A 21,614-nucleotide genomic window follows, 5' to 3' on the forward strand; every position below is an offset into this window, starting at 1 on the left:
TCGAAAGAGCGTCAAAAATAATGACGAAATCACTTCGGTCAATTTTTTGGTCAGGTCAAAGGTCAGGTCACCAGAGGTCATTCAAGGCAAAATTTCGCCGATTTCCAGGTCGAATGTCGAAAATTTCCAAGAAGCTAACGCATAACTCGGGAACCAATAGAGCTACAGCGCCGCGGAAAAGCGCATTCGATAGCCCTATTAACGCTCTTTCTGAGTAATTCTCTCAGATTTGACCTAACGTCAACGGTTTTGCCTGCAGGGGACAAAAACTGCAAAAATAGCCGATTTTTTCGGAAACAGTTTTTCTGCAATAACTTTTGACCCAGACCTTGTACGACCTTACTTTTACCGGCATCGTGTTCCTCTCGTCAAGACGCATCGAATGAACTATAACTTGACCTTGAAAGGTCAACTTGAAAACTTGACCTCAGGTCAAGGTCATGACTTGACCGGAAAGGGTCATGTTGCATATCAGTCGATCCGTATCGTCGAGCTGAACACATCTAAGGCGTTTTCATCGCTCTAGCACGCCTCTATCAAAAGTTATTTGCGAAAAACTGTTAGATACCATTCGTGACCTAAGATGACCTCAGGGCATAAACAAGGGTCACGGACACCATTTTCATGTTCAGTGTGTCTAAACCACTTGTAATTCGGTGTTTGGGGGTGTTTATAATGTCTTTCGTCCAAAAGAGGCGCATTTGAATTTTCTCCCATTGACTTATAATGGGGAGGTCGCAAAATTGACCTGACCTTAGGTCATCGATATCAAAATTCTGAGATATACATTTTGTACATGCTATTGCTCTTAGCAATCGCTGAAAGTTTCAAAGCGATCGGTCACTCGGTGTGGCTATGACAGACATTGAAACTTTTTATGAGGTGAGGTCACTTCAAGTGACCTGGTGACCTGACCTTGAATGACCTTGGTCTGAAATTTTCACAACATGTGCAGAATTGATGTACGATAAGGTGTACCAAAAGCGCCGCCGTTTTTGAGATATTCGCGAAAAACCACAAGGGGGTGTTCAAACACCCCCCCCCCCCCCCAGCAGGGCGCGGGTTAAAAAGTCGAGCATTTCACAAATAAGAGGGGTGGGCGTTTTACCCGCCCTGGGCGCTTTGCCCCACTCTACCCTACACAATGACACATGTATCTGTACATTATCTCGCTTGCATTATATACTATTTCGCTTGCAAAATGCCCTTTCCGATCGAAGCATGTGCGCTATGCCACCTTTGGGACGCAGTGAAAAATCCTTAAAATATGCCCTGCCTGACCTGCAGGTCTGTGGACAGCTGACCTGACGTGCGGCTTATATATGGACCGCGGCGCTTTAAATATAGGTATGGACCGCCGCGCTGCCCTGACCTGCAGATCCATGAGCTACTGACCTGACCTGCAGACCCAGACCTGTTCTGACCACCGCATAGTCTGCACGTTACCCCCACCAGCACGGCGGGCAGACTCGGACCTCTCATGGCCACCGCATGGTCTGCCCGTTATCCACATCGCCGGACAGACCCAGCCGGCCGGCCGCGCCATACATTATGACTGCAGATATGCCGGCCCGCTGCACCTGGCACCGGCTCGTTAGGCCACCGCTGGATTGCATGGCCCCGCCGAGATAACGCTGAGAGCATGATAGCAATTAGCAGCAATTAGGACGGTGAACCAGCCCGTATCACATGGCCCCTGCCTCCCCTGCCAGCTAGCCAATTTCCATAGAGAGAGAGAGGCAGACACCGCGACTGCAGAGACTGATGACGCCGCCGCAGCGGCCGCCGCCGTCAGGTGACGTCATTACCATGGGAGTATGACGTCACCGGTTCCGGGAGCCAGGGTCACGTGGGGAGGGAGGCCGGTGGACCACGCGGTTGGTCGGTCCGGTTGAACCGGTAACCGGTAGGCCGGGCGGTCGCTCGGTGGCGTATTTACAAATTGCAACCGAGCTCCGCCGTGGGGTAAGGTGGGCAGGGGTTTTTGCACTACGGCTGCGGTTGAACTACCGTCTGTGGTAGAAACTTCAGGACGATGGCGCGTTTCATACGAAATCTGGCGCAATGTTTGTTTGCTTCTTTGTATTGTTATTGCTGTGAACTCTTGAAGTGGGAGTGTTTCAATAACAATTTGTGGATTATTTGAGTTTCTTTATGTAAACATAGAATAGTTTTATGAAACATTTTGTGGAAACTGCAAATACTGATATGATCAATTACTTAGTTTGGGAATTGATACACATTTTGTAGATATTTGTCTGGCAAATGGTGTAACAAACCTCAAGCCTATCATGATCTGAAGCTGTTGTAACAAATCAAAATTGCTTTGATGTTACATAGTACCTTGTTGGAAAGACTGGAGCATGGTTCAAGATGATGCGTAAAAATTCAAGATTTGTGCGAAAGCATTGTGACTGAAGAACGAAAACAGTTTGATATGATGGCTCAATCTAACGTGGAAATGGACGACAAAAGTAGAGTTTCAACATTCCAGCATGTGAGAATAACTTCAGAAATTCATAGTTCTTGTAGTTGACAGTTGTAGTATTGCATTCTTCTTATGTACAGTTATAGGTTTTGTTAGGGTATTTCAAATTCATTGTGTCAGTTGAGATATAGATGGATTGCGGAAAAAAATAATCATTGCATGGTAGCTAGGTACTTGTTCGGTAAAAAGGTATATGATGAATGCTATGAGAAGGTTTTTTATGACTTAATATATTGGTCGTTGTTGTACCTACAAAAATGCAAGCTTACTAGCAACTAGTTTCTGAATCAAATTGAAAGTATTTACCATGAATGTAAATATGTACCTGCAAAGTATGTCAATAAATTTGTGTGATGTTGACCGGAGAGTTTTATCATCTGGGCATTTATGTTGCTTCTTACATTAGGTGTTAAGCATAGTAATTACGGATGAACTTTGTGCCAACTGCCAATATCTTCAAATTGCACAATGTATGTAGCATGTCTACAACCCTCACTGATCCTGCTATAGCTATAGGCATTTGGCACCAGCTTGACCAAGGGCATGAACTTCACAGTTGCACAACCTGTTGTCATGTACCACCAGTCACTTCTTTACTTAAGGTGCACATAGCAGTGCACACAACAATGTGCAGAGGGCCTAACAAAAACAACATGATTAGTGTGCACTATATGCACAGCATTGTACCCTGATTATTTGAATATTTTGACCACTCAACAGTCAACAGTCAGGAGACCATTTTTGAATGTCACATTTATTATACATCACTTGTCAAACAAGAGCATGATGACACACATTTTGACAAGCAATCATGGTAGTATTCCAATAAGTTGGACAGTCACCTCCCTGGGCGTCATTTTTCCAGGAAGGTACCTCTGCAGGTGTTGTGGTAGGCTAGGTTGAATTGGGTTAAGTTAGGCGAAGTAAGGTGGTTGGGACCAGGTCAGACCGTAAGGCCTGGTCAGGTTGATTTTAATCTTTCATTCTAATTTGACATAAGTACCTATTACCTATGTATTTGCTCCAGCCTGAATTTCGTTAGGTAATGAGTTAATTTTGCTTTGTTTTTATCTGTCTTATTGTGTGTTATTGTCCCTTTTATTTTGCCCCATAGGCCAGGGTGGAGCTTTTCCAGGGAAGGTGGTGGAGCATGATTGGAGGCGCTCAACCAGACGGCATAGATGCCTGAACGATTTCTGAACGCGCACTGATGCCTGATTCAAGCCACGCTGTCTTTATGCGGGGCGGCGCGCTACTTAAAAGTCCCTAAAAGAACGGGAAGTGATGCCGATAGAACCTTCAATCATTCAGGGCTAACGCTTATGACTTGGAAAAAGTCGCGATCCCAATTCAATCGAAAACCTGTGGGCTCTTGTTCAGCAGGCCGGTATATGAAGAGCCACCCGCCAAGCACTGCTCAACCGCAGGCACAGGTTTAGACGGCATTGGTCTGCATCAAAGCCAGTGTGCTGGAGAATTCATTGGCTGAAATGCTCCAGAACATTCACCACTGTGTTTTTATGAAAGGTGGCTACAAGCTCAGTTAAAAGAAAAAGTACCAGATTGTTTTGCTTTTTAATTACAGCGGGAAGAAGGGTGTCCGGATAATTTCGTTACACCCGCTGTAATGTTCAAATGGTTGCTAAATTCTAAATCAGCTCCAAAAACTAGCCTAAAAACATGTAAAACTCGAAAAAGGAACCGAGGTCATCAAAGGTCATTGAGCTGACCTGACCTTCAGGTGACCTTGACACCCACCCTAATGCATGGGACCGGCATCAAATCACATGTTTCAACGCTTGAAGCCACGTGAAGACTGCAACCGCGCGGCTAATCCGAGCCGACATACGCCGAATCGCGATTCGGGCCAAACATGGTCTCGAGAAATAGGTCACAGGTCAAAGGTCATTTGGATCAGGGTCATGAAATTTTCAGGGTAGGTGTAAAATTGATAAAATCGGGGCATTGAAAGTTTCGTCGCGATCGGACGGTTTTTACGCGAGTTACTCACGAAAAACCGATAAAGCGCACCCAAAAAGGCAGAAATATGTACGCGATATATATGCAATATGTATGAAATATGTATGCGATATCCTATACTGCGAAAAAAGTGCATCATTTTTTAACGTCGCCGACAAATTGTAATTACCGTAAGCTCAGGCAGATGTATGGTAGAAAATCCCCCAAGTGAAATACACTACGGCGGAAATAAAATACCCTACGGCGGAGCTCGGTTGCAATTTGTAAATACGCCGCTCGGTGGGCGCATGGAAGCCCGAAGCGGCAACTCGAGGATAGATCGACCGTAACGAACCAGACCGGTAGTGGTCGGTGGATTCCAGCAGCGAGGAGAGGTGGCCAAAGTTCCATCCTCACACATTAGGTTTACGAGGTCAATCAAACTACATCAAGGAAAATCACAATCACACGTGAAGCGAAGAGCCTCACGATTCGAGATGTTACCCGCGAATCGATCGCGATACCAGCCAACACTTCCGCTCAGTTTCACTGCTCCCATGTAATCCGAACCTTGCAGCTCTCATTTCTCTGCCCACTCCCGCGGTAACCTCCCTTTCCCACTCTCCCCGAGGCCCGGGTAACTGCCTGGCGACCGACTTCGTTATGAGAGCCGCGGGCGGTCGGTGGCAGAGACTTCCTGTTGCCATGCTCATTGCTCGATCAATGGGCGTTCAGCTGAGGGCCCCGAGGGTCCTTCAGAGGTCCCCGAGAGTCAACAAGGGCCCCTCGAGTCTTCTAGCCTGCAAACGTCACAAGAGTCTCCAGGGGCGGGTCCCGAAAGGCACCCAGGTGTTCTGCAGATCTCCGAGGCCCGAGGGTCCCGGATGTTTCGGCTGCGTTCCGGTAACCTCGTGTCCCACCGGATGACCTTGAGCTCCCCGCCGGCTGACCTTGTGCACTGGTCATTAGAGGCGCACTTTCTGCGATATACCGGTCGTAAATCGTCTCTACCGCGCCGGCCCGCCGTCGTAAACGCAGCACCACTCTGCAGCAATGCAGTGCACGCCGGTTTGCCGGGGGGGGGGGGGGGGATCACGCCCGGCTAGGACCGTCTGGAAGGTCTGTCTGCAGGATCAGGAGGCCATCAGTGCTAAACTCCATGGTTGCGCCGCGGGCAGACTCATGGCGCAGCCTGTCGACGCTCGAAAGCTGCAGCCTGACCGCGAGCTGCCGAGCTGGCCGGCTGCCAACTCAAGGTCGCCGTCCGCCGACCGGCGCGGCGGGGGGGGGGGGCGGAGAGGGGGAGAGGCCGGACATCACTCGGCCGCCGAGGCCTAATTGCAAATTGGATGGAGGGTCTCTTTGCAGGCCGGATGGTAGCCCAGGTCAGCAGCGTCCGATGAAGCGGCCACTTGGGGTACTGAAGGCACTCGGGGGCTCTGAGAGGGCACATTGGGAAGAAGGTACCCACTGGTGGATCTAGAGGCAGGATCAATGCTCGCAAATCTACATCTACAGAATCTGAATGTAGAGGACATCTGTTCATTCCTAGTTTTAGAAAATGTTTTAAGTTCATGTAGCCTAAAACTGCTGCTGCCTAAAACTGCATAACAAACCAAAAGCCCCCGATGAATGGTATCAGACAGTTTTATTTTATCTTACTTTGAATGACAATCCAGAAGTGGCCGAGACCACCGTGCTGAGCTCGCGATTGTGGTGGTCGAGTTCCATTAAGACAATATGGACTTTTGTACGCCAGATCGCCGCAGTCGTCGTTGTAATTAATGGAACCCGAATGACTAGCCACTGACCGAATATTTATGGGGGGACGAGTCGGAGAGTCTATTAAAAATCAATTACCTATACGAATAATGCAGTGTCACTAAACTCCGTTTCACATCTTCCATGGAGCCTAATACGTATCATTTTCTGACAAAGGTTTTTTTTTTTTTTGTATTCCTGACACAATGTAACAGATAGTCATATTCCATCACTTCGTGAGGCTTTGGCCAATTGCAAAGACACCAGCATAAAGTCGTCACTGAAATCAGCGAAAGGCAGACCATTCGAGCTTGGTCATCATCGCGGTTAGGTATACCAAAGCGCATAGCGCAGGACATCTAAAAAGACCAAGAATAATATAAAAGTCGGATCATTGTGACACCCCCGAGTCCCAGATATCAGTAAACTTGGTATGGGAGGATCTTCAATGCCGTCTGTAAATTGTTAGTGACTGACAGGACTAACCAGGACGCGCGTTATACACTGCACAGGTCACAGCGTCACCGCCAAAAGACCTCAATAACCGCTGGTGTCGCTCGCATGTTTGAGAGGGAGCGCCCAGCAACCAACTATTCCGATTGCATGACGAGAAGAAAACAAACTTAGCGAAACGCATAATATCATGGAAAATTGCTACAAGCACAGTGCATGTCTGCATCTAAAGGTAGTAATTTACCTCTATGTCTAAAAAGGCATCGTTTACGCATTTTCGGACGCGAATCCTCGTAACACCACTGGGCCACAATCATCACCGTATAACGACATAAACGTCTCCAATGAGCTGCGATCCCACAATCTGACCGCCGATCGGCCGCGCTCCTCGGCCGGCGATTACAGTCGACTTCCCACGCCAATGACGGCTTTACGAGCGGGCGGCGAATCGCTGCCGCCTCCGACCGACCGCCGGCGGCGGCGACCGCCGTAAAACGAGCCTTATCGCCGCTACGGACCGCGTGTCAGCCGGGTATCACATGGCATCAGCCGAGTATCAGAGGGTATCACTCGCTCGTCCACGAGCATCGGCCGTGTCTCGTAGGATACCAGCTACGGATTGTGTAGTGTGTAGTGTGTAGTGTGTATGAGCATCGATGGCGTTGAGCCTAGGGAATCAATTGAAGCCACACCAGTCCTATCAATTTGATTCGATTGAGGGTATCAGTCGTGATGATACCTGGGTGTCAGCCGTGTATCGCAGGGCGTCTGCCATATATCGCCAGGAATCGTCTGCGGATGTGGATCAGTCCAAAGGGCATTGACAGATACTGAGACAGATAAGGCGTGCCCCTACCCTACGCTCCCCACCCTTCCGGCTTCGCGAGCAAGTAGGCATCGAGTGCGTCACGGCTACCGGGGCAGGGCGTTCCGGTTACGCCGCGCGTCAGACAGGCTGACTGGCTGTCGCATTAGAGCGGGTCGGGAATGGAACCATGCAGGAACGGCGGTGTGGTGTGTTGGTTCCGGCTCAGTAAAACGCATGGTTCCGGCTGAGAAACCACCAGCCATTCGAATGAATGGGGGAGGTGGCGGCCAGGGCCACCTGCCCTGAGCCGCTCGGCGCGGCCAGCACCCCGCCCGGTACAACGGCACGGAGGAAGTCCGGCGGTTACCAACTGGATGTCTCCTGCAACGTCCGGCCGTCGCATTGGAGTCTCGCCGTCCAACAGTGAACAACTCAGATTTCCAAAAAGCGTTACGTCTCATGACGGTGCAACGGTCAAAGGTCGAGATGGTCAAAGGAGACGACGCTGAGCGGTAGTGTCAACACGGCGAGGTAAGACGAGGAGGACGCCAGAGAAAACACAGAGATAAGACAGTGGGATGCGCGCTGGTGTGTCTGGGCTCTCCCTACCGATCGACCCACTGCACTAGACACTTCCACGCGCAGCACTGCTCAAAGCTCATACACCCAGCAGATCAGTGTGGTAGGTGCCGAATATCCCAAATATCCGTTCTGAATCGGCGTCGGTGTGCCGTCATATCGGCGGCGGAGGGAGCACCGCCAGACTGGCCGAACGACCCACTGTGGTCTTCAACCGTTCCTGAGCCTCACTGGCTTCCACTGGTATCCTTCAAAAGATATGCGTCCCGAAGCGAACAACGATCAATATCCAAGCAAAAAGCCGAAAGACACGGGTGCGACTTAGAGTCAGCATAAACAGCTCCTCATATGGCTACAGATTCTACTCGAAAACAGTGCCGTTTGCCGCCCAAACGCAGACCCTTGGCCCCGGCCGGCAACCCACGGAGCATGGAAGCATCAGCGATGTGTCGCCGCCCGCCATCGACCAGAACCTCGCCCACGTGGCTGTCACATCACCAGGTGACGCCACATGACACACCCGACGAGTGACGTCATTGAATGGATGACGTCACCCTCCTCTGGTCACCATCGAAGGGTTGCTCGATGGCCGGTGACCGCCGCAGCGTCCTCAGAGTTTATAGGAGCATCCGCCGCAGCGACCGCCACAATAGCTCTGCGTGCAGCCGTTCGGCCACGGAGAGCGGTGTGTGTCGGTGCACTGTGCAGCAGTGCAGTCGACTCGCAGTTTGTGCTTGTGCTCGTTGGTGGTGACACGCAGCCGTGCGCCGTCCACTCAGCTCGCCTGGAGGGTGGACAGGCGGCTAGATGTCACGGCTGTCACAGCTGCAGCCTGGAAGCCTCCGACAAGTCGGCTGTGAGGGGTCATCCCGCTCTTTATAGGTCGCGAAACTAAGTCATGCAGCTAGCCCACAGCAAACGTCCAGTAACATTGTGACGGAATGGCCTGAACAATTGTCTTTGAGACCAGTCGTATTTGCATTCAACATATTTCCCACTCGAAACCCTATAAGCCACCTAGCTCTCTGGGCTACCCCGCCCATCCTATCCCGGGCCGCGCCTATCCACCATCCATTGCTCATCCATTCACAGTCCCCGCCTAACCCACCCAACGGCTCCGCCCACTGGGCAGTGGACACTTGGACTGGGCTGGACCATTGGACCACTCACTGGACCATTGGACCAACAGCCCCGTCTATCCTACCCATCAGCTCCGCCCGCCCATCCCACTCAACGGCTCTCGTCTGCGGGATGCGCTTCTGTGTCAGCGTTTTGTAAAGCAAACAATGGGACTGGGGACAAAAGTCCAAGACCATGCGCTAAACCAAACATATTAAAGAGCGCCAGACACTTTAAACAACGCCCGAGGAAATTAAACAGTGGCACATTTCAGATTTAAATGGCCACAGATCGGACATTGGTCTGAACATTTCAGGAAGCAGTTTCAACGGGATGGCTATTGCCAACAACCTATCACCCAAATTGAGTGTCCACTTCACAACAAGCCAAGCAGCAACATCATCAAAATTGGGGAACATCTTTGAGCCTCCGACATGACTTACGTCTCGATGTCTGGCACTAACAGCTGTGCTTGTGACTAGGAGTCTTCAAATTTCGAGAGAAACCAAGGGAACTGGGCGGTATCCGTCTACCTGTGTTCAATAATGTTCAGCGGCAACCGGCAGACCAGTGCACAGTGGCCATCCCCGGGCTTAGACTGCCTATCAACCCCCCCCCCCCGCCCCCTCGAGCCCTCCCCCCCCCGCCCCCTCGAGCCCTCCCCCCCCCCCCCCGCCGCCGCCGTGGGTGGTGCGATCAGCTGATGGCCGCCAGTCCAGTCAATGACGTCACCACCAATAGATGCGGGCCTCCATACAGCTCGGTGACTTCATCCCTCAAATCTCACCATCTTCTGCAGAAGGCTGACAGCATATTCAATAATCCCCAGCCTCTGAACACCACATCCTCCAAGCTAGCCTCTCTCGGATGGGCTACCTGACGTGTCAGTTCACCCATAAGCCGGGCGGGCGTGAGGCTATTCAGCAATAAACACTGGCTGTGGCCTTGATGTGACGAATGCCACGCCTCATCAGCCAGCATTTCAGCGAGTTCCGGGCCACCCGGCAATAGCAGCGCGCGATCGGGGCGAGCACGCGACCACGGCAGTTGGCACGGACGGTACGCCTCGCACCGATACCGGCATCCGGTCCGAGTGGGCGGTATCTGGTCAAACATAGCCGATATATGATCACTGATGGCTGGTATCTGGTCAAAGCTGGTCGTCCCGGGTGGGATACGTGGACCAGGGTTGGAGCAGGATTGGCACGGCTGATGTCACCCATCAATCATTATTTGCAAAGGCTTACCGTGGCGGAGGGGAAACTGGAAGCACGAGAGCGGGAATTCTCTGAAGAGGCGTTTTAAAGAGGTCTTCGGGTAGCTTCTGATACAGAAGGGCATGGTCCTTCTGACAGGTGACGAGGGTTAGTGTCAGCTTAATCCAGCGATACGAGCATCCGACTGACAACAGAGCAAACATGAGCTTACTGCAGCTTGCAAGAGTGCACATGATGAGTGCCGAGTCCCGGGGTTTAGATACAGTCGGTCGCTATTTTCGTCTGGAGTACCACAGGTGATAAAAGCGAGGCTTTATCACATCCGCTCGCCGATACAGCACGTCACCATCGCACAGCATGCAGCACAGCGCTGCACAGCACAGCACAACACAACACAGCACATCACAGCATCAACACACGGCACGACACAGCACAGTACAGACTACAGCACCAGCCCGCTGCCGCAGGACTCACCTCTCAGCTGATGAATATGCTCGTCGAACTGTGACGACTTCTTGTGCTGGGGGTCGCCGGCTCCGGCGCCGGCTCCGGGGGCCCACGGCTCGGCCCGGTGCGCCCAACGCGGCACGCCCGCGAACTCGGTCACACTCGGGCTGGGGCTGGGGCTGGGGCTCGGCTGGGTGCGCGGCACGCGGCCCGTGCTCGGCGTCGGGCTGCGCTCGGCCCTCAGCGGCGTGCCGTCCGGCCGGCGGGCCAGCGACGGCGACACGGGCTCCACGGAGCCCACGCGCACCTGGTGTCTCTCGGGCCGCGGCGACTCGGCCGGCGTGCCCGGCGTACCGGGCGTGCCCGGCGGCGTGGCGCTCATGGTCGGGCAGCGGCGCCGCGGGTCGGGCCAGCCGCGCGGCGGCGGCCGCAGCTCTGTGGACAGGGCGCAGGGCGGCCGGTTACTGGAGCGCGGGCTGTGGAGCGGGCCTGGCTGCGGTACGGTGCGAGCCGGGCCCGTGGGACCGGACCGGCCGGTTGGAGGCGGGTGCCGACTGGCTGCTAAGGTAAGTACGCGGGGTGGTATTGGCCTTGTCACGGGAAGACGAGGAGTGGATGGCGGTCTGGGTGTGAAATGGTAAATGGGTAGGCACTGTTCCAAAGCTCATCGATTCGGAATCGTCATAGGCAGGTAATATTGGCATTGAAATAATAAAGTAACCAACTTGAAGCTTCTGCCGACTACAGTTACAGCATAAAATCACCTATTTAAATTTAAAACCGCTTTTGATCCGGCTTACTTGTTTCCGTTCATGCATCATTTTGGAGCCCATCTAGAAGTTGAACAAAAAGTTCGTTTACTATTTACAAAAAGAACGCAACTTCTTGCATCTCATAGATCCGAAAATCGATCATCTCATCTATCTCATGCTTCACACCACACCCAGTGCGCAAAAATTTAAAAAGTTAGCGACCCGCAAATACACTTCCAAACTTCGCAGCATGTTCTCAGCATACAAGCCCAAGCCACGCGTCTTGCGCGGTTCATCAGACGTCTTATTTGCGCGTCGTTCGCCGCCAAACAGTGCTTCCATTTTCAAGGTCGAAACATTTGGTAGCATATTTTTACTTGTGACTGAAGGTAAAAAACCAGTTCGATACATTAGACAACTGAAAACTTCAGATCAGATTATAAACATAGAAAGAGATTAAAGGGACCCTCCCACCTTAACATTAGACTTTTGAGTTGAGATAGCCAAAATGGGGTCCCTGGCTCACAATTACCGGTTTCGGCACTCACAACATCGAGAAATGCCTTAAATCGGAAATATTGAATTTCAAAATTGCAGCATTTTGATTCAGAGGGGCATGCTTAGGAATACCCCTCTGAATGTGTGACGTCAGCGCAGGGCATATTTTAACATACTGACTGCGTCCCATTTTGGGACGCAGCCCCCTGCCTTTGGGACGTAGCCCTCGCGAAATTTGGACCACTGCGTCCCACACTGAAATGTCACGGTTTCAGCGGAAAAGTGCAAGCAAAAATAATTAGCATGCCTCGGTCTTTTACTGTGCAACAGATGTTGCCTTTCTGATTGCTTCGTGCCCTGATTTACTATGCACCTAAGCACATACATGCGCTCTCCAGTCCTTGTGCCCTGCCCTCTCCTAGGGTCGTACACATTGCTATGTCCGCCCTACTATACCTACCCCTAGGATATGCGACCTGCCCAGTGCCCTGTCCTAATGTCTTGTACCTTGCCCTGCCCTTCCTTCAGGCCCTGCGCCCTGCTCTGCATTCAGGCCCTGTGACCCTCTCTGCCCTGCCCAGTGCCCTCAAACCCGATACCTTGTTGTCTTCCCGTCTTAACCCGCGCCCTGATGGGGTCTGCCGAGCAACGCGGTCTGATGGGGGGGGGGGCATTTTGGCCCCCCCCCCCCCCCTAAGATCTCCAGAACCACGCAACGTAGCGACAAGCGGCAAACAGCGTTGGATAGCCCCAACGGGGAACTACATTGTGACCCAATTTCATTGACCTCGGTCAAACCGATGACGTCACAGGTCAGGTCAAAGGTCGAATTTTCACCGTTTACAGGCATTTCAAGAAATGCGTTGTAAAGTAGAAAAAAATGCATTTCATTGAAAATCATCGATGGGGAAATGTTCGTCAAACACATATTTTGCTATTTGAGGTCACTGATACCAGGTCAGGTCACAGAGGTCAGGTCACAGGGTCACAAATTAAAAATATCATGTGATGCATGTTTTATGGTCCATTTTATATGCCAAATGCGATTATGTGGGACAGGCAGCCCTTGGGGTCAGTTGAGAATATGTTTTGGTGAAGGTCAGGTCAAGGTCAGGTCAAGTTCAGGTAAAAAAAATGTCAAATTTCAAAGTTGATATTTTTGCATAAAATGGTTATCGATTCGATGCAGGTCGTCACGGGGAGTTCAATGGTGGTCTCCGTTTTACGCTACGAGGTCTAGAATTGCTAAAAATTGAGTTCAAAAATTTGACGTCATCAATTTTTAACAGTTTTTTCGCTATAGCTTGGCCAAAGAGGAATCGATCTAAAATTTAGTATGTATAGCGAGGAGCGCAGGGACTATCACATATAATCCGTTTTTTTTTCGAAATTCGAAAAAGTTTGGAATTTTTTTTTTAGTTTTTCTAAAAAAAATCATTTTTTATCTTTGGGGGTCAAAATCCAAAAATTTCGAAAATCCGAGATAGCAGTTTTGTAGCGTTGTTTTTTTTTTTGTCTACACAACCACATAAAGAACTTTAAAATTGCTTGTTAACTGTAGAATTGGTGAGCGTTTCAAGATGTCATGTTTTTTGCTCATTTTTACTCGAACATGACCTCAGCTTGACCTCAATAACTCCTGACCTGAGGTAACCTGTGACTTGAAATTTTGTGTGAAGGTGTCAAATTGATGCCCGGTAAGGTACCCAAAATTTGGCGGCGCTGCGCGTCGCCGTTTTCTCGCTATTTAAGGAAAACCACAGGGGGGGGGCAAAATGCCCCCCATCAGGGCACGGGTTAAGGACCCGTTCGATGCTGCTGCCGGTTCGGTGCTGGGCCCGGATTTCGGGAAAATTGTGCATATCTAGTCCTGTCCCTTGCCCTGCCCTCAGATCCAATAATACTTTGTATTGATAAAAAAAAAATCAAATATAAGACTTTAGCTAAAGCTGGAGAAGATTATCACTGGACCTGGGCGGAACCCAGGGAGGCGAGGCGAGTTATCTCAAGCAACATAAGCGTCACCTTTAATCCCCTCCGCTCCCCCTCCCCTGTGGCACCATCCGCCGCCCACCACCTATTCATGATTCACATTCGCGAAGTCGCCGTGCTGGACCTGTCGGAGCCGAGGCGGACGTGCGAGCCTGGATGTTGGCTGACCCGGGCGGAATCGGCGCCCGCCCTTCCGGGGATTCCCGGCCATTGAAACCAAGGCCGTATAAGAGAGGTATAATCATCCCGCGATTTCCAATGGACCGGTCGCTAAGCATTAGCGTGACGTCACTGGTGGAGACCGGGCGGCGCCCGGCTCCAAGCTGTACGTCGGGTACATTTGGCACCGTATAGTTGTTACCTATTACTGAACGACGAACGTAACGACAACTAATGACTCGTAATTACTTTTTTACTCACCTAAAGCTGATTTCCTTGCCGGTTCATTGCCGACCAGAGCTGAGCCCCAGGGTTGACAAATGACAATCATGGGATATGGGTCGGATGGGCGACCTCGCGACGGGAGGAGGAACGATTGCAATTGTTGTGTTCTGCACCGCCGATTGCATTCTCTATCTGCACCCGGGGGGAGGGGAAGCAGGGGGCAAGTGCCCCCATCGGATCAGAGCTCCCAATATCCCGATCAGGGCTCCCCGCTCCCAGGGCGTATTTTAACATGTTAACTGGGTCGGCAATTGCCGACCCAGTCACGGAGAATGCCGACCCAGTGACAGCCGTTTGCCGACCCAGTTGCCGCCCCCTCTAGGATGCAGCACGCACATGCAGGCTAGGTGCCGCCATTCATAGTGAGGCTGCTGCCCTCCAAAATGATAATGCCGCCTCTTAAAGTGAACCAGCCGTCTATAGAAAGTGATGATCCCGCAACTCAATGTGACAGTGCCGCCCCTAAATCTGTTAGTAGCCCCACTCAATGTAATGGTGCCGCCCTTCTAAGCATCTGTGGAGCCCCTCAATGTGATGATACCGCCCCTCAAGAAGATGATGCCGCCCCTTTCAGTATCGGTGGCGCCCCTCAATGTGATGGTGCCGCCCTCAAAGTGCCGGTGGCGCCCCTGAATGTGATGGTGCTGCCCGCCAACGAGTCGGTGGCGCCCCTCAAAATGATGCTGCCGCCCCTTAAAGTGTTGGCGCCGCCCCTAATAGTGTCAGTGACGCCCTTTGAAGTGTCGGAGGAGCCCACCAATATAATGGTGCCGCCGCTCTAGATATCCACATAGCCCCAAATTGTGATGGAGCCGCCCCTCAAGCAGATGATGCCGCCCCTCAAGAAGATGATGCCGCCCCTGAATATGATGGTGCTGCCCGCTAACGAGTCGATGGCGCCCCTCAAAATGATGCTGCCGCCCCTTAAGTGTTAGTGCCGCCCCTTACAGCGTCAGTGACGCTCTTCGAAGTGTCAGAGGAACCCACCAATGTAATGGTGCCGCCCCTCTAGGTATCCAAATAGCCCCTCATTGTGATGGAGCTGCCCCTCAAGCAGATGATGCCGCCCCTCAAGAAGATGATGCCGCCCCTCAAGAAGATGATGCCGCCCCTCAAGAAGATGATGCCGCCCCTCAAGAAGATGATGCCGCCCCTCAAGAAGATGATGCCGCCCCTTTCAGTATCGGTGGCGCCCCTCAATGTGATGGTGCCTCCCTCAAAGTGCCAGTGGCGCCCCTAAATGTGATGGTGTCTCCTGTCAACGAGTCGGTGGCGCCCCTCAAAATGATGCTGCCGCCCCTAAAAGTGCTGGTGCCGCCCCTTAAAGTGTCAGTGGCGCCCTTCAAAGTTTTGGAGGAACTCATCAGTCATCAATACAATGTTGCCGCCCTCTAACTTTCTGTAGCGCCCGTCCATATACATAATGGTGCCGCTTCTCAAACCATCCTTGGCGCCCCTCAAAGTGATGGTGCCGCCCCTTACAGTGTCGGTGGTGTCTCCTCAAAAGTCAAGGTGCCGCCTCTCAAAGAAATGCTGGTGTCCCTTGAAGTGTCCGAGGCGCTCCTCAATGATGTTGCCGCCCCTCAAACCTTCCGTAACGCCCCTCCACGTCATGGTGCCGCCCCCAATGTGCTCACGGCGCCCTTAAATGTGATAGTAACGCCGGTCAAAGTGCTCCTGGCAGTGCCGGTGGCGCCCCTTATAGTGTCGGTGGCGCCCCGAACAGTATCGGTGGTGCCCCTCAAAGAGATGATGTCACCCTCAAACAAACGGTGGCCCCCTTCGAAGTATCGGAGTCCCTAAATATCATACCTATTGCCGCCCATTAACGATCTGTAGCGCCCCTCCATATGATGGAGCCGCCCCTTAAAGTATCCGCGGCGTTCCTTAAAGTTACAGTGCCGCCCCTTACAATGTGGGTGGCGTCCTCAAAATAAAAGTGATGTTGCCCGCCCCCCCCCCCCCGAGTAATGTTGGCGTCTCTTCTTTAAGTTCGGAGGCGCTCCTCATTGTCATTTTGCCCCACATCACTGCTCACATGGCGCCCTTCAATGTAATGGTGCCACCCCTCAACCCTCAAAGAGATAATTGCGCTCCTCACAGTGTCGGTGGTGTCCCTCAAAGTGGTTTAAGTGCCCTAAAAAAAATTGGTGGCGCGCCTCAAAATGATGCTGTCGTCCCTTAGCATATCTGCAGCACCCCCAAAATGATAGTGCCTTCCCTTAACCGGCGCCGGGCTGAGGTTGTTTGAACCCCCTCCCGACCCCTATAACTTGGCTACTTGGGCCACGTAGCGACACGCGGTAAGCGGTATTCGAAAGAGTGTCAAAAACTACATTGGTTAGTTGGTTAACCGTACTTTGGTTAGGTCAAGTCAAATGTCAAATATCAGGTGACCAGAGGTCATCAAAGGTGAAATGTGGGTGAAATGTTGTCTGTTTAAACATTTATTGACAAACTGGCGCATAACTCGGGGAAGAATAGAACTACAGCACCGCGAAAAAGCGCATTCGATAGCTCTTGCCTCTTCAACGTTCCTATAAAGTCCTCAGACTTGACCTAACATCAACGACTTAACCTCCAGAGCACAACTTGTTTAACCCGTGCCGGGCCGAGGAGGGTTAACCCTATTAGTGGCAGGCTCCTGGCTACCCCATATTAGTGGCAGGGGGGGGGGCTGTTTACGACCCCCCTTGATATCTCGAGATCTAACCGGCCGATTTTCAAAATTCAAACGGCATTCGATTTGGCTCAACGAGATCTACATTTCTAAAAAAAAATAAAATTAAAAATGTCAATAGGGGGGTAGAGGGGGGTAAAAACGGGCAAATTGCAGATACATTTTAGACTGTTTATCACGACCAGGTTTCTGAACCAATCTTAACGCAACTTTTGCCGATCGATAGAGAATGAACCAGGAATTCACATGGATCCTAAAAATATGCATTTTCAAAAATCATAGGCGGATACAGATCATTGAGATTGGGGGTACACAAAAAGTATAGTAAATAAGGTTTTTGTTGGTACTGTTTCTAAAAAGGGTGGCAATGGTCTTGTTATGTTACAATTTTCTTATGATAGAACGACTAAAATTGTATTGGTCATGCATAGGCGGTGTCAGGGCACCTATGTTGGGAGGTAAAAAATAACCCCCCTTTTTGGACGCCTGGATCCGCCTATTATAGCAAAAACGTGTCAAAAGAGGATGCACAATACTTTGTATATGTTATCACATGATACCTTTCATTCACTGTTCGTAAAACTGGTGCAGCATCGTGATCTTCGCCCAAATGACTCGCTTTACGAATAGGACCCCCCAATTCCCAGTGCTCTGGAGCCGCCCCTGGTAAAGTTATGAACTCGAAATTTTCAGGGAATGTGCCCAATTTAGTTTTAGGAAAAGTCAGAAAATTTCAGCATCGTAGCTTCAGCGGTTTCGGAGATATTCCCGAAAAACCTGAGGGGTGGATAAAAACAACCCCCCCTGCCACTAATAGGGTTAACCCGCGCATGACTGGGGTATTTTCCATAACGCGAGTGACTGGGGGGGGGGGGGGGCTCTCCAGAGCCCCCCCCCCCCTCCTATCTCCGAAACTACTGGGCCGATCGTCAAAATTCAAACAGCGTCTGATAGCCCTGGAAGAACTGTCGTGCGAAACTTATTTTCATTGACCTCGAGGTCACCGATGACGTCACAGGTCAGGTCAAAGTAAAAATTATCGACATTTTTGTTAGTTCACAATTTAGACTCTGACCGCCGGACCGCCGGTCCGATCAGGCTCATTTTTGGTTTACGCACTCTTTGTCGTATGCCGTAGATACCCTGAGGGTACAGAACTTTTACTTCGAATATTTAAGGTCAAGGCCAGGTCATCCTGGGTCACGAAAATTGTATATCATGTATCGGTCACGTGACGCATGTTTTATGGTCCATTTTACTCGTAGATTTCGAAAATAGTGTCGTCTGTGTCATTTGAGGTCATTGTCAGCTGAATTTACCGGAGGTCAGGTCACTTTCAGGTCAGAAAAGGTCAAATTTTGAAAATGAATTTTTTCAACAAAAAAGGTGCCTATCAGATGCAGTTTGAGCTCAGGAACACGATGGTGCAAGTGATATTGCTGTACGACGTCAAAAACGTACTGAAAAATGAATTTGAAAAAAACATAAAATTGTAAAATTTTGACAATAATGCGAATAACTTGGCTATTTTTGAAGATATTGGGGTAAAACTTGCAAATGTAGTTCATCAGTGTGTGTTCTATCACATATATTCCGGTTTCTGCGAAAAGACAAAAACTTTTTGAAATAAAATCAAAAAATATATTTTTGTAATTGTAAATAATTATTTTTCAAAATTCTCAAAATTTCGAAAATTCGAGATAGCAGTTCGATAGCTACGTGTATTTGTAGTCCACTCATGCAAAGAAAATGGATCTAGCTTTAAAACTGAACTCTTGAGAGCGTTTGCCGTATTTCAGTATTTTACATGAAAATCGGCCGACATGACGTCACTCTGACGTCATTTCCGGCTTAACCCTATTCCTGGCGGGCTCCGCCGGGACAAGAAACTGGCGGGGGGGCCGATTCGGCCCCCCTTCAGATCTCAAAAACTACACATCGCAGCGACAAACGGTAAACGGCATCGGATACGCACGGTCAAGATCTACAATTTTTACTAAGGTCATTTTCAGGTCAGGTCAAAGATGACGTCACAGGGGTCGAAAAAGTCAAAATGGCGGCGCTAGATATGGAGAGAGTTTTTCTCGAATAACTTTCGAATTAGTCAAGATAGGAACAAACTAAGGGCGTCATCGTGATCCTCTCGTCAATCCGCATCGAATGATATATATGTTGACCTCGAAAGGTCAAGGTCAAAGGTTGACCTCAGGTCACGTGACCTCGAGGTCATCATGTATATCATTCGATGCGTCTTGACGAGCTGAACACAATGAGACCATCCACGCGTCTGTATCTTGTTCCTGTACGGAGTTATTGGCCAAAAACCTTTGGTGACCTTTGATGACGTCACATGACCTCACAGCTGCCCAACAGCAAAACAGACCTCAAGGTAGTGAAGGTTGATCGTATATGAAGTCATGTATGGTATATGGGGCCATTCCGACCCTTGTTGTGGTAAAAACAGGGAGTTGATTTTTCCCCCATTGACTTATAATGGGGAGGTCGCGAAACTGACCTGACCTTAGGTCACCGATATCAAAATTCCGGGATATACAAATTGCACATACTGGTAGCCTAACTAAAGCCTGAAGAGAAGAAATTGATCGGTCAAAAACTCTAGCTCTGGCGTGATTGCAAACTTTTCTGAGGTAGGGTCACCAAACCGCCTCTGGTGACCTGACCTGAGGTCAGATCAACTCAAAATTTTCAGACATGTTGCGTAGAAGCCTTTTAGGAAAAGTCAGAAAATTTGAGCTTCCTAGCTCAACGCGTTTGGGAGAAATAACCAAAAAACCTCAGGGGGGGGGGGCTCCTGAGGCCCCCCCGCCAGGAATAGGGTTAACCATGGTAGCTAGAAAGTTAAAGTTTTAACACAAGGTGTCAAATTGATGCCTCTGAGGGTACCGTAAGTTTCGTGTTGATCCGTCAAACGGTTTAGAAGATATTGCTGAAAAATATGAGGGGAGCTCTGTAGAGCCCCCCCCCCCCAGTCATGCGCGGGTTAAAGGGGACAGTGGACCCCCCTTCGCCCCTCTACTGACCTGTTTTAATGAAGAACCTTTTTACTGTAATAATTATTGACTCACGAAAGTTATGACATCGTTTTTTTCAGTACTGCTCCTCTCTTCGAGATGCGTCGAATGAACTATAATTTGACATTCAAATGTCATTTGGGAAATTTGAGCTCAGGTCCAGGTCATGACCTGACTGGTAAAGGTCATGTTGCATATCAGTCGATTTGTATCGTCAAACTGAAATCATCTAAGGTGTTTTCATCGCTCAGGCATATCGCATGTCTCTATCAGAAGTCATTGAAAAAAATCCTGCTGGAGGCCTACCAATCCATGACATGACATGACCTCAAGGACATAACGAGGGGTCGTGGGTGGCAATTTTCCGATTAAGTGTGTCATTTTTAATTGTTTTCTGATGTTTAAATTCGTTAACTTTGACATTTGTCTACCTATAAAAAGAGGCACATGCCCTGATTTTCTCCCATTTCCTTATACCTAATGGAAGGGTCGCAAAATCGTCCTTACCTTTGGTCAAAGACATCGCAATTTCGAGACTTATATTTTATGTATACAGTTACACACTGTTTGTCTTATCAATCGCTGAAGTTATAAAGGGATCGTTCAGTCGGTACCTATATCTATGGTGAGCATTTGCCTGTTCCGTAGCTCAGTTGGTAAAGCACCGCGGACTCCCCGCATTGTCTCTGCTTGCGTTTTGTCCGCCGGCCGAGCCGGCGAGAAAGTTACCGAGTGAAGGTCATTCAAATTTCAAAAACTCAATGACAATGTCACTGGGGTCACGAAAATGTTTGAGTAGGTAGGTATAACATTCATTAACTGGGGGGGGGGGATGAACGTATCTTTGCAATACGCTGTTTATTACGCGAGTAACTAATAAATAAAAAATGTATGAGTTCATCCTTACTCCACCCGCTCTCCCTCTCCATAAAAAAGAGAGTTAATTGTGTTGCATTTTATTAATACCTATGCAGAAAAATAGAGGCGTCAAAGGATATGGCCGAATATCAGCGACCCTTGCTGTGTAAGCAATTGGGTATGACAAGGGGGGGGGGCCAAGTAATGGCCAAGTAATGGCCAAGTCCAGCGCCCATAAAGTGGGCACCACTCGTGCGACCTGCCGACCACTGTTCTAGATAGAGCCATAAAGCGCCGTGAATGTTTTAAGCTTGACGATACGGATCGACTGGTATGCAACATGTTCTATTTTTGGTGAGGTCATGAACTTGACCTCAGGTAATTTTTTTTTTTGTAAAGTCAAATTATATTTCATTTATCGCATTATGATGAGAGAAATACTATATCCCGGAAGAATAAACGTAATACCGCTGAGCTTAGGTTGAATCTGAAATCATTACTTAGAAAGAGTTATAAAAGACCCGTCG

The 21,614-nt window shown here is 49.8% G+C and overlaps 1 protein-coding gene across 1 annotated transcript in view; it reads right to left on the minus strand.

Annotated features, from left to right (window-relative positions):
• Positions 1 to 21,614, minus strand: part of LOC122382794 — a 72,934-nt gene that overhangs the window by 45,140 nt on the left and 6,180 nt on the right. Inside the window, exon 2 of the mRNA XM_043368594.1 lies at positions 10,859 to 11,266. Coding sequence (XP_043224529.1) covers positions 10,859 to 11,213 — 355 coding nt within the window. The 5' untranslated portion in view covers positions 11,214 to 11,266. The remainder of the gene's footprint in view (positions 1 to 10,858; positions 11,267 to 21,614) is intronic.

Source organism: Amphibalanus amphitrite, unplaced genomic scaffold (genome assembly GCF_019059575.1).
Source record: "Amphibalanus amphitrite isolate SeventyFive unplaced genomic scaffold, NRLGWU_Aamphi_draft 000147F_arrow, whole genome shotgun sequence".
In the NCBI taxonomy this organism is placed as follows: domain Eukaryota; kingdom Metazoa; phylum Arthropoda; class Thecostraca; order Balanomorpha; family Balanidae; genus Amphibalanus; species Amphibalanus amphitrite.